The 13,228-nt window shown below is 44.7% G+C and overlaps 1 protein-coding gene across 1 annotated transcript in view; it reads left to right on the top strand.

The window, feature by feature from the left end:
• The window catches only part of LOC138597388 (protocadherin-16-like), a 74,043-nt gene extending 64,526 nt beyond the window's left edge, over positions 1 to 9,517 (top strand). The window contains exons 10-20 of the mRNA XM_069668985.1: positions 1,311 to 1,550; positions 2,354 to 2,479; positions 2,639 to 2,848; positions 2,960 to 3,826; positions 3,932 to 4,045; positions 4,129 to 4,340; positions 4,615 to 4,766; positions 5,167 to 5,297; positions 5,608 to 5,894; positions 6,020 to 6,161; positions 6,605 to 9,517. Coding sequence (XP_069525086.1) covers positions 1,311 to 1,550; positions 2,354 to 2,479; positions 2,639 to 2,848; positions 2,960 to 3,826; positions 3,932 to 4,045; positions 4,129 to 4,340; positions 4,615 to 4,766; positions 5,167 to 5,297; positions 5,608 to 5,894; positions 6,020 to 6,161; positions 6,605 to 9,195 — 5,072 coding nt within the window. The 3' untranslated portion in view covers positions 9,196 to 9,517. The remainder of the gene's footprint in view (positions 1 to 1,310; positions 1,551 to 2,353; positions 2,480 to 2,638; positions 2,849 to 2,959; positions 3,827 to 3,931; positions 4,046 to 4,128; positions 4,341 to 4,614; positions 4,767 to 5,166; positions 5,298 to 5,607; positions 5,895 to 6,019; positions 6,162 to 6,604) is intronic.
• Positions 9,518 to 13,228: the final 3,711 nt, after the last annotated feature.

Raw genomic sequence — 13,228 nt, forward strand, 5'->3', positions numbered from 1 at the left:
TTAAGTCACAAACCAGTTTGCCCCCTGGAGCAGCTCGGGGATGGAAACATTCAGGAGCTGTCATGCATGCCACTTCTGCTTGAGCCCAGTGTGTGTGCTCACCTTGAAGTGTTCATGCACACTGGTTATTTGTTAGAATAATGACAGAGTTAATCCTTTGAGCACCTGGCTTGCTCCTGTTTCGGGGTCAGTGACTGTCGACCTTGGACCATCTCTACACACTCTGTTTTCATTACTTTAGCATCACAGCTGACCACAACAGAGAGAACTATCACGCTATTATTCGGAATACACAAAGGCAGAGAGTGAGAGACACAGTCTCATCAGTCACTGTCACAGGAGAGGTCATTATTTTCACTTTTGGAGGGATGGGAGAGTGCTCTGGTGATAAGGTAAATGACTTCTTTGTAAAGACAACACATTCAGGGATTAACACTTCAAAAGTTGATGAATGACTTCTGCGTAGAAAACAAAAAAGTTGTGCTTGTGGCTGAGCTACCTCAGCTAACCCTCACACTGCAGTCCAAAGTGTTGGCGCCACAACGCTCACATAGGCTTAAGAAGCTGGAATTGAAAACATCCAAAGTAAAAACGTTCTCCTGTTTCCCTCTGTGTCTCTCCTGCCCATGTGTTATCAGTGACCAGGGATACGGCAGGATCACAGAGGAGTCAAATTTGGTGAAAATATTCCTCCTTGTAATTCCAACCAGATTAAAGTCTTAGGGGCAAGTTATCTCAGTCCTAGTGAGATACAAAGCAAAAACATGCGCAGAAAAGTTAAAACCCACACTGCCCTGGCTCTCTTTCTTTAACAGTTGTAGCTCATTTTAAAGCATGAAATTGAAATTGAATCAATGCAAGCTCAACCCTCTTAGGGCAGGATAATGAAAAGGCAAGGGTGCCCCTAATTTCTACGGAGCACGGCAGGCCTGGCTGTTGCGTGTCTAGAGTGTGTGTTTACTGCTTCTCTCTCGATGGCTGCGGCACTCTCCAATGGAAAATCTCGTAAACTGTGGCCAGACTGTGGGGCTGTTAGAGCTGTGGTGGTGGTAGCGCTCAGGTAGGCAAGCTGTGTGTGTGGAGGAGATTAGCCCTGATTTGGCCCTCACACGGCAACTTTTCACACTTACTTTTGACGTGACTTGACTACACAGAACCATGGGAAGTTGTATGTTTTATGGCCTTTGATAACATGCTTTCATATCGTGTGCTGTCGTGTGTGACTGCCTCTGTGAGGCTGTAATAAAGTAACCCACACACACATACTGGAAATCTCTCCTCACGTTTCACCCTGATTCATCTCTCTACAGGCTCTCTGTCTATTTTCAAACCTCTGGACCGTGAGGAGCAGGACGTCTTTAACCTCACAATAGTCGCAGAGGATCATGGGATACCTGGGCACTCGTCCAGCCAGCTGCTGTGTGTTCATGTGATTGATGTTAACGATGAGGAGCCCTGGTTTGAGGAGAGCCAGTACGAAGCCCAGATTTCAGAGAACCAGCCTACAGGAACGAGCGTGTTGACAGTGTTCGCCTCTGATCTGGACCAAGGTGAGACATATGTGCAGTTTTCGTCAACAAAGGTTTCCCACTGAACAGTATTTTAATATTTTGAAGATCAAAATATGGCTGGAATAATCTATTTAAAAGTGGGTTGGAAAGTTTGTTTTGGACCAAAGTTTCAACTTCAATTAAATGACTATATTTCGATGTGAAACAGCTTCTAACTACATGTTTAAATGTATTTATAGAAATTCTAATTGTAGGTACATTTAACCTTGTAGTCTAACTATCAACCAAATGTAGCCTGCTCTTAACCAACACGTGTGTTTGTTAATGGATACCAAATTGTGCTGCTTCAGCAATTAAGACAATCAAAAAATGCCTGTAATTCTTCTCAGCCTTCATGTGCCAAGTACGTGTTCAAATTACAGACATTAACAGTTGTTTTTAATTGAGGACTACACAGAAGGGTGGGGGTGGGGGTACAGAATGGGCGCATTCTCCTTGACTTAGTCAGAAGCACATAAAACAGAAGGATTATAAACTTTCTCTCCAAAAGCAATCAGTGAAGTAAACAGGTGAGGTTGCCAGACTGCTTTGTGTTAGCACGCAATCTGGCATCCAGACACCTGAGGGGGCGTCACTGCCAAATGCTTAGACAGCAAAGCTTTTGACACAACAAACAAGTATACAGGCTATTTACAAGAGGAATCCAAATATGTTCCGTATCCTGTTTTCAAGTGTTTACAGGTAAAAGTTAACTTTCTGAGCTCTGGTGACATTTTGTTTGGGGTTTTATTTTTGTATAATCTGTTTTTGAATGAAAGCATAGTGACTGTGTTTTTCTGTAGGATCCAATGGACAGGTGACATACGGCGGTATCTCTCAGGAGGGCTTCACAATCAACCCAGTTACAGGTGTAATATCAACAGCTAAGACCCTGGACAGGGAGCTCCAGGAGTCCTACACTGTGACAGGTACGTCCTCTGACTGTCTTACTCAATCACAGATTAAACACGCCTGCTTTATGATGCTTAATATTAAGAGTTACTTTCTGAATTTCAAATGTGTCATGTGGCAATCACCATCTCGTGAAAATCACAATGAATGCTGCTGTGTTTTTTATGCTTTGACAGTTTATGCAAAAGATGGAGGCCTTCCCCCAAATTATGCCAAAGCCACCGTGATGATCAGAGTGCTGGATGAGAATGACAACGCTCCTCTCTTTGGACGTCTCTACTACAGCATAGAGGTGCCCGAGAACCTGGAGGCTTTGCCCCTGTTTACCCTGAGAGCCACTGACAAGGACGCAGGTGATAGTGGGGAGATTAACTACAAAATTACAGGTGAGAATTTGGTTTATTGGACTGTTCAGTTTCTTACTTTTCAGCTCAGCTGAGTCTGTGAGTTTCCATTTTTACAGCAATTTCTTACCCTTTGCACTTGCACTCCTACAGCTGGGGATCCCTCTGGAGACTTCCGCTTGGACAGGCAGTCAGGTGTGCTGTCAACTTCAAGGCCGCTGGATCGGGAGAAGAGGGCTGGTTACACACTAACAGTCACAGCTCAGGACCAGGGTCACCCTCCCCTCAGCAGTACGGCGACAGTGGAGGTTACAGTTATGGACATGAATGATAACAGCCCCCAGTTTCAGAGCAGCAGCTACACTGCAGACATCTCAGAGGATGTTCCCATAGGCTCACTGCTCCTGGAGGTGAAAGCCATTGATCTGGACCAGGGCCCCAACAGCCAGGTGCTGTACTATTTGAGCAGTGGCTCCAAGAGCATGTTCATCATAGAGCAGAACACGGGTCGCATTATCACAGCAGCACCTCTGGACAGAGAAAGGACCGCCTCTTACACCTTTGATGTGTGTGCCACTGACTCCTCCCCCGTGAACCCACTGAACTCCACGGTTCAGGTGACCGTCTACATTCAGGATGTGAACGACAACGCCCCCTTCTTTATTCAGGACCCTCTTATTGTGAACATCTCCGCCAGCAGCGTGTCAAACCGCAGAGTGCTGGCCACCATGAGGGCAGAGGACAAGGACTTTGGTGCTAATGGCTCTGTGTTTTATCGTTTCGCCAACCCTGTAAGGGGCTTCACCATTAACTCGCTGACAGGAGACATCCAGGCCACAGAGAAGCTGCAGACTCTGACTCAAAGCCAGAGGACTTTGATAGTTCAGGCCATGGACCAGGGCAATCCGGCTCAGTCCTCCCTGGGGGTGGTTATCATTTATATCAGGGAGCAGAGCTACAGCGGGATTCGCTTCTCTCGCATGGCCAGAGACGTCAGTCTGCAGGAGAACGCTGCTACAGGTACAAGTTTTAACCTTACTACTATATACAGGGAATTTATTTAGAAATACGTTTTTTTTTCAACATTAAAAAATGTTTCAACCTCGTCTGTTTTTCCCCTCACAGGCACAGTAGTAACACAGACTCAGGCCCAGTACCCCGATGGTTCTCAAACTGGTATCAGCTACAGTATTTTTAGTGGAAACAGAATCCAATCTTTTGGAATAAACTCCATTACTGGTAAGTGCAGAGATGGCAGCATACGCTACAACACAGTGTTTTCCACGTCCACAGTGTGACTCATAGTTATTTTTGTGAATTAGGTGAAATATGGGTCCAGAAATCCGAGGGAATAGACTTTGAGGAGACCCCGAAACTCCGCCTTGTGGTGAAAGCTGAGACGGCATCCTCCAGTTCGTACATGGCTGTCAACTTAATCCTGCAGGACGTCAATGATAACTTGCCCCGCTTCCAACTGCAGAACTATGTAGCCTACATAAGAGAGGCACAGGGCTACGATTTCCCCATTATCCAGGTGCAGTAGCCTATCCCACACATGTTTATTATGCTTGGCTGTTGTGTGTAGAGTTGCAGAATGAAAATAACTCATGCATCAGAAGTCTGGAAACTCTCACTGCTGTAGAGAAAAGTCCCAACTGAATACGCTATAGAATCATTTGTGCAATGAAGCCCGGTCCATACAGCCCGTTTTATGAACTCTTGACTTCGAAGTCCAATATCGCTCACTAGTTCATGTTACACTAAAACAGCTGTCGCACATATTTCAAATGGGGTGGTCATTTCCTCAGGTTGCTGCAGATGACCTGGACCAGGGTCAGAATGGTCAGGTGACCTACTCCATCAGGTCATCGTCTATGAGCGGCTTGTTTAAGATAGACCCACTGACGGGCAGCATCACCACAGCAGCCATAATGGACAGAGAGATCTGGACGCAAACAAAGTGAGTTTGATCTTTTGCACACTTCTTTCCTCCGTGTGTGTGATCACATCCTGCCATGTGGTTCCTCTTAGCCTTCACCAGTTGACTGTTTGTTACTGTGACAATTCCATTCTCTCTCACAGATAACTTTCCCTGTTTTAATAGTAAAACCTTTTTTGTGCATATTTTCATTAAAAAAAGTTAAGTAAGCTGCTCAAAATGTATTTCTTTAAAGAACGATTTGAAATAAATGGAAGAAAATGCAAAATAAGCTGAAGATTGTGCAAGTATTTTGTCTAAAAAGTATTTTCTCATGCTTATTGTGGAAAAAAAGGTTAATCTTTGTGAATGAAGAAACATTACATAACCAAGTTCATCCAAGTCAAAAGTTCACACACTGACATTATTTTTGTGGCACCAGGCTTGTCGTTACGGCAACAGACCGGGGAACCCCGCGGCTTGCTGGCTCTGCGACCCTGACTGTCATCATCATTGACCTCAACGACAACAGTCCCATGATTCCTCTGCCTCGGGAGATCCGAGTGCCTGAGGGTAAGTCGGCTTCACAGTGGAAGTTAGTCCAGTGATCTTATCGGAAAGCCTCCGATCACTCTGCCTGGCAGCTCGCTCAGCGTGGCTCAGTGAGAACAGTCTGACCCTATTATCAAAAAACACTATTGCCAAGTTCCTTTGTTCATTTCCTGTCTTTAGATCAAGGCTTTCCACAACAGGATATTTCTTTAAAAAGAGAAAAAAAAGTTTTTCCTGAACTTACTTTTTTACTCTGTGCTTCATTTCAGCTCCAACCTAAATGTCTGCTCTTCTTCTCCTTCCTCCCCGCCTTGTTATCACACACATACAGATACTCTTGTCGGCACAGTTATCACACAGGTCACCGGAAATGACGTGGACTCAGGGCCAGCCCTCTCCTACACGTTACACCTGGAAACAAGCAGCCAAGGCATGTTTGGGATTCACCGTTACGGAGGAGGCGTATCTCTGACCGGCCCTCTGGACTACGAGGAGAGGACGTGGTACACTCTGACCGTCCGATCATCCGACTCTAAACATCAAAGCGAGGCCAACCTCACCATACTGGTGGATGACGTGAATGATAATGCGCCTGTCTTTACTCAAGACTTGTATCAGGTACAGCTACCTTCAATTACCCGTAATCACACCTTCATATGCAGTTAAATTTAAGATATAAGTTTGCTTAAGTGTTGAAATATATGTAATAGAAACACATATATCCATGTTGTGTGTCTCATCAGGTGACTGTATCAGAGCACCTCCCAGCAGGCAGTGCAGTGGTAACAGTAACAGCCACTGACCGGGACTTTGGGGAGAATGGGAAGATTACCTACAGAGTAATGTCATCCACCAGGGGAGTCTTCTACATTGACCCGAGCAATGGTGAGCTTTATATGTGCACATTTCTGGTTTGTAAATCCTGTTTTCTAACCAGAGCTCCTCTTAATTACCCTTCATAAAAATGTTATCCCCTAAGGCTCTTCTCAGATGCACATTTGGGGTTTGGACGTATTTGCAACAGGCATTGCAAAATATTTAATCATTTTGTTCATTAAAGTCATGGAAAGCCAGATTTAATGTTATTTGCCTCAGATGTTTTGGTTGAGATAGCATCTAAAAATAAGCGTGTTATAAAAGAGGACTCTTTCAGCCTACAGCTATTCTGTCTCCTACTCTCCACTGCAATTCCTTACCCTGAAGTATTGTTCTCTTCATTGTTAATGCTTTGACAGGGAACCAAAATACGTAATTAATGACGTGAATAATTAATATGATTATCTCAGCATGATGCATTTTTATGACCGTGTTATTTTGTAACTTTACAGGCACTCTGTTCGTCAACCAAAAAACAGAGTTTGATTTTGAGAATCCCTCCATCCTGGTGGTAATTGAGGCGCGGGACCAGGGCACTCCATCCCTCTCATCCATCGCCACTGTCCAGGTACAAGTGTCCGACGTCAACGACAACGCCCCCATCTTCCACCAGTCAGAGTACAGAGCCACTGTGTCTGAGGATGGGCTGCCTGGATCAACTGTTCTGACCTTGGAAGCCGTGGATGGAGACCTGTCCCGGGACAACTGCGGTTTTGATTTTGCCATCGCCAGTGGCAACTCAGGTAATGCCTTCCAGATTGAGAGCAGTGTGCGCTTCTTGGAGGGGCAGGGCTTCCAGACAGTCGGCAGCCTGATCCTCGTGGAGCATCTGGACTTTGAAGCAGTGCCAAGTTATAACCTGACTGTTGTGGTATCAGATCGTGGAATCCCTCAGCGTAGCTCCAGCGTGCCTATCCTAATCAGTGTTACAGATGCCAATGACAACCCTCCAGCTTTCAGCAGAGCAGAGTACAGCGTGGTGCTGAGTGAGGGGGCAGCAGCAGGGACGGAGATCTTGCATCTATCTGCCACAGATCCAGACTCTGCTCCCAATGGGGAGGTGCAGTTCTCCATAAGCTCAGGGGACGAGACAGAGCTTTTCCAGGTGGACCAGTGGACAGGAGCCTTAAGGCTGCAGAGACCTCTGGACAGTGAGAGACAGTCGTCCCATATGATTGTTGTCCAGGCCACTGATGGTCAAGGACACTACGCTTTGGCTCCAGTCAGTGTTGAGGTGAAGGACATCAACGATAACCGGCCCTTCTTTCCCCTTAAACTACTAACAGCAAGCATCAGGGAAAACCAACCCAAGAATGCCTTAGTCACCATGCTGCATGCCATCGACCACGACAGAGGTGTTTTTGGACAGTTAAAGTATTACATGCTAGACAACTCTAAAGAGGGGAGAGAGGCCTTCCTCATCAACCAAACGTCAGGGGAAGTGCGGACTCGCTCTACTTTCGACTTTGAGAAAGTAAGCTCCTTCCACTTTGTGGCTGTTGCTACAGATGCTGGAAACTATTCTGCTACTGTAACAGTACAGATTTATGTCACAGGGGAGGATGAATATGATCCTGTTTTCACCTCCTCAGAGTTCTCATTTGAAGTGCCTGAGGGAGCAAAGAAAGGTCAGATCATTGGAAAAGTGCAAGCCAGAGACGAGGACGGAGGCGTTGATGGCATTGTTCTCTACTCTCTAGCAGACAGTTCGCCTTATTTTGAAGTTAATAAATCCACAGGAGCAGTTTCCTTAAAGGTGGACAGTTACAGTAGACATGCGAGTCGCTCCAAACGAGAGCTACGACTGATGACACTGGAAGTGGCTGCTCAGAGTCCGTTAGAGACGTCCCGTGTTGCAGTGGCCAAAGTTATCGTAGATGTGACCCATACGTCTTTTGGTCTCTCCACAGACATGAACATGCTGCTTATCAGCGTCATTGCAGTTTCTCTTGGGACCATCGTCATACTAATAATTATTGCTGTGGCGCTATTCTTTGTTAAATTAAGACGCCGGACAAAGGACCAAAAAGCTTGTGGACGGACAGCAGCGTCAGGCACCATGCTGCACAAGTTTGAGGAAACTAAAATAGCAGCAAGTGAAATGATTTACCACCAGGCCCTCCCGGGATATGTGGCCACTCAGAGTGGCAGCAGTGGGGGTCCATACACTCGTGGAGGGTCCCTGGATCCCTCCCACTCCAGCGGACGTGGTTCTGCTGAGGCGGAGGCAGCAGAGGATGATGAGATCAGAATGATTAATGAATACCCTCGAGTGTCAAGCATTTCCTCCTCCATGCAGGAGCGCATCTCCGCCCGAGGCCCGGACTCTGGAATCCAGCAGGATGCGGATCAGCTGTCAGACGTGTCCTGTGAGCCCTCCATAGACTGGTTCAGAGGGAAGAAAGTGGGCAGTTTGAATAGTACTTTATTAGCTGGCCAGGTGCCAGTCTATAGGGATGAGGGGGGTGGGTATGTGGGTGTGGGGAGGGGACTCAGCATCTCCCACCCTAAAGATTATACTTTCCCAGAGGATGGAAAGCCTGCTGTGGACGGCTCCCTAACAGCCATCGTGGCCAGTGACGAGGAGCTGAGGGGCAGCTATAACTGGGACTATCTGCTAAACTGGTGTCCCCAGTTCCAACCCTTAGCAAATGTTTTTACTGAAATAGCACGTTTAAAAGATGAAACAGCTCCTCCTAATCCTCGCAGGTCATTTCAACACAAAGCAAAGGCCGAGCCAAGAATCGACCCCCCGCCTCTCATAACCTCTGTGGCCCACCCCGGGGCCAAAACTGTACCTCCGAAGCCCGCTGTGGGGAGGACTTATCCTAGCTTGGCTTCTTTTCGGAGATCTCCTCTCAGCGCTGAGGGATCCATCTCCTCAGTCGCCATGTCTCCAAGTTTCTCCCCCTCTCTCTCCCCGCTGGCAGCGCGTTCTCCTGCGATCACTCCCTTTAATGTCTCACAGGGCCCCTCTGCATCAATGATCAGCACAACCGAACACCACTTGGAACACAGCGAGGAGGCAGAGCTGAGGATTTAATTCTTAAGGGTGACTTATAACTGAGTCATTGCTGTCCCAGACTTCTTCTACTGTATGACCACAGGGGCTGCAGACTGGCATGAGTCAACGCTGTTCTCTTTTAATTCGTCTGTCTCGAGAGAGCGAGTAAACAAGGTTACACTAAGAAGTCCAAATAGCTGAAGATGCGGTGCTTACTGGAGACAAACTGAACCATTTACTGGCCAAAATGGACTATGCCTTTTATGTGTGTGTGTGTGTGTGTGTGTGTGTGTGTGTGAGAAGAAAGAGAGAGAGTGTGCATGATTCAGAAACTGCTTATTCTTCTGTTGATCAGTGTTGATTTGCACATTCAAACGGAGATTCATACATGATGTCAATATTTTGTACAAAAGCATTGTCTATATTTTTATACTTGTAGTGGTTTCTGACAAAAAATGGCATTAATGTGTCAAAAGGTTGCTAAACCTCAGAATATATTTCTATATTTGTATATTTGTGAATTGTACTGTATACTTGTTTGTACTGTAAGTTGATTTTATCTCGTATTACTTATCCTTGTGGTTTGAAATGAAGCTCTCCATTAATGTTTTGTGATTTGGGATTATTGTAAATATTTCTAGAGGAAGAGGCGTCCTTGCTTGAACAAATGAAACATCAGTCAGAATAGAGTATTGTGTGATCAGGTTTTTCTATGGATCCCGTGTTTGATCTCACATCAGAAGGTAATCGTGAATGTGAAATGCTGAGAAGTAGGTAAAGTTCTCATCATATGTCCCTTATCATAAGGAAAATCAAACTTGACATCCTGTCCTTCAGGTGCCCCGGCTTTAACTTCTCACTGCGCGCCTTACTGCTTTCATTGCATTGTGAAAATAAAACATGAACTTTGAGCAGCTACATGATAAATGTAGAAATGTTTGCTCTATCAGCAGTCGAATCATTCCAGAGAATGTGAGCAGGTGTTGGCCATTTGTGTCTTCATCTAAGGCTCCTTAGTAAAACATGAAAGAAACATTACTCGGGCTGTAAATCAGAGCTGCCCTGACACTGAAATTTGCAGCGTTTTTTTCCAGTTTTGTCCAGATTTATTGCATAGAAGAGAAACTATAATGAATGTTATTTGGACCTAATTTGTCCCCCCTTTTAATAGCGCTATATATAATTCTGTATGGATTAAAGTATTACTATAAAATGTTATCTTAAAGTGCTAATCTCGAAGATTTCAGTTTCGTTCTCTTTGGCGGCACCTATGGTGTTAAACGGTAATTGCAGGAGCACACATCTCAGAGATCCAGACAGTGTTGCATGTGTGACGTCCACGGTTGGCTCCTGTTGCAACTGGTGCCACTGCCTTCATCTGAGCGTCAAATTAGTTTCTTTTACTTTGGATTTTCACTTATTTTTGAAGCTGTATCTGTAGTTATCGATGTTTTCTTTGTTTGTTCAGCCATAGTGGATTACTGTTTACTCGCAACACTTGCAGAGAGCGGAAAAGCAGCCACTTAGCTCCGCCTACCCTCTCTGGCAGACCAACCACTGCTGGCTGATGGAAAACGCGTCACTAACTGGGCGCTGCTTGTGATTTTTTCTGTGAAAGTTGCCACAGACACCCAGTCTGTAAGACTGCAGATGCAAAGGCTTTCATCAGTGGGCCATAGGCTCAGTCACCATTGTGTTACCTTATTTGGCGACGCATAGTGACTTTTACTTACATGAAAATCTTCGAGATTATCACTTTAAGAATGCAAAAGTGTATATTTATGAATGTTCAAACACCACCTGAGAATGTCTCCAAGTTAGGGAGAAGAAGTTCATGTCATGTACATGTTCAGCCATAAATCACATAATGCTCTTACACAGATGCCTACGTCTCAGATACATTCATGAATGTGTTTTTGTTGCCTTTACAAAATGAAGTGTGTACATTTGCATTAATGATTACTTAGAGCCCTGCCATGGCTGAAATGTGGATTCCTCTCGCCTTTTAATCAATAATGAAGTATTGCTTATTGCTCAGTTTTAGACTTGTGTAACACTGTCTAAAGCAACACTAACTTTTAACAGTATTTTAATTTATTAAAGGTAGACCTCAGCAGCTGAGAGGCTTGGTAAATTATTTACAAAGATGCTTTTTTGACCATGGCCAAATAAACATGAATGCTACCTATGTGATAAAATGAAGGTACCTTGTTGTTTGTATTGTTTTGTATTGAACAGTGTTAGCTGCCACTTACGCTCCATGTTTGTTCATGCTGTGTGTAAAACGGTGCCATAGAAGAGAAACTCCTCCAAATGTTCACACATATTCTAGACTCCCGAGAAATGTTTTGAGTAAAAGTGCCTGATTAAAGTACTTCTGAGAACACATTATCGCCTCTGTCACGTTTTTCCCTGCTCAGCTAATGACTGAACATGAATCAGATGATAATGGCTGTGTGTAATTAGGATCTGTTCGGAGCTGCACGCTTTCCAGGTTTTTATTTACAAAGATAGAACATGAACATGTGCAAAAACACACTCGCTCCTCTGAACACTGATGTTTTGTTGCTTTCGACGTGAAGTCAGCAGCACCACCCTGTAACCTTATATGAACTGCACAACTCAAAAGTCCCTTCTGTCTCAGGGGCCTCAAACAGCCCGGCTCACTCCCAGCACTGTCTCAATCTCAAGAAAAACATATCTCAAATGAGCAAGATTTGATTTAATGATAGACATTAAGTGTTATTTAAACCCTGATAGTCATATGATGTAACACAATCACAATACCATCACACGATATTTGAAATAAAAGCTTTACACGTGCCAGGTTTTTAAGCACAGGTGGCGACGGAAGACTTCAGAGAAACCATAAAGAAGCTACTTCACATGATCTGCCTTATTTGTTTTTTCAAACGAGCACCACACCTACATGAAGCCAGACTTCTTTCAGTGCTGCTTTTGTGTTCAAACGCCCGTTTTGCCAAAACATCTCATTCACATTATGTTCTGCAGCTCAGTCATTCATCATGTGACACTGACCACACCAAACTCCAGGTCAGATATCAGATCTTTCTCTTTGCGTGTTTGATATGATGAAGTCTTAAATCATTATAATGTCTCTGTTAGTGTCCCTGGCTGCACTTCTCTTTTTCATGCGGCTTTAATTTCAGTCCATTTCGCCATTTCTACTAATTACCTCGAATGTCTACTCCCCAGATTGCATAACACTTAACAACAGCTTGATTAGGGAAAGCAAAGCATGTCTGCAGCCAGAGTTTCATATTTCTCCAATGTTTTCATATTGTCATCCATGTTTAAAACTCAGTAGTGGCTCTCGAGTGATGAGATGATGTAACAAACACATCAAAAAGACTGCAAACTCACTTGTTTTACCCCGCTGAACTTTTGATCAAACAGCAGAAAGTTCAGCCAGTGAAACTTTCTCTCCTGAAATCATCAGAACTCTTTTGAACTTTCTCGCATATTAGAATTAATGCATGTCAACAAAGTTTCTAAGTAGTGTGATTTCTAAGTATCCAACCCTACCTGTCATGAGAGCTCATTGCATCACTCTCACATTTCCCGAGGCTAGACTCTTGCCGCCTGATGAAACAGAGCTGAAACTGGACCAGCGCAGTTTGTCCGCCCCAGGCCCGCCTCAGACTGGTTAAGGAGCTGAAACCTAAACCATGTGGTATTCTGGGCAATAACACAAACACACGCACAAAGAGGTGAATTTATGTGTGTATTTTCTGTCCCTGGACTGGAAACATGGGCGGAGCTCTCTGAATTGGACAGCCTGTGATGATACACTCAGCTTGTGTCATAGCAGACTCAGGTTATGAGATGGATGCTGTGACCCAAACCGAGCACCTAAGATCAGTGGCCAGTATATACACAACAGAGCTGATGATAGGAGCGAGAGGGCACAAGCCAAGTCATTACTCAAAGCTTAAATTAAAGGCTCTGCGTAAACCAGATGAAATCTATCATTTACCCGTCAACACAAAGTGAAGGCCGCTCTGTTAACATGCAATCTGCTTCACTGACGTTCTGCTTCAACCTCATATTG

The sequence above is a fragment of the Semicossyphus pulcher genome, unplaced genomic scaffold (genome assembly GCF_022749685.1).
Source record: "Semicossyphus pulcher isolate SPU_LCO1_2020_fin unplaced genomic scaffold, fSemPul1.0.p SCAF_19, whole genome shotgun sequence".
Taxonomy (NCBI): domain Eukaryota; kingdom Metazoa; phylum Chordata; class Actinopteri; order Labriformes; family Labridae; genus Semicossyphus; species Semicossyphus pulcher.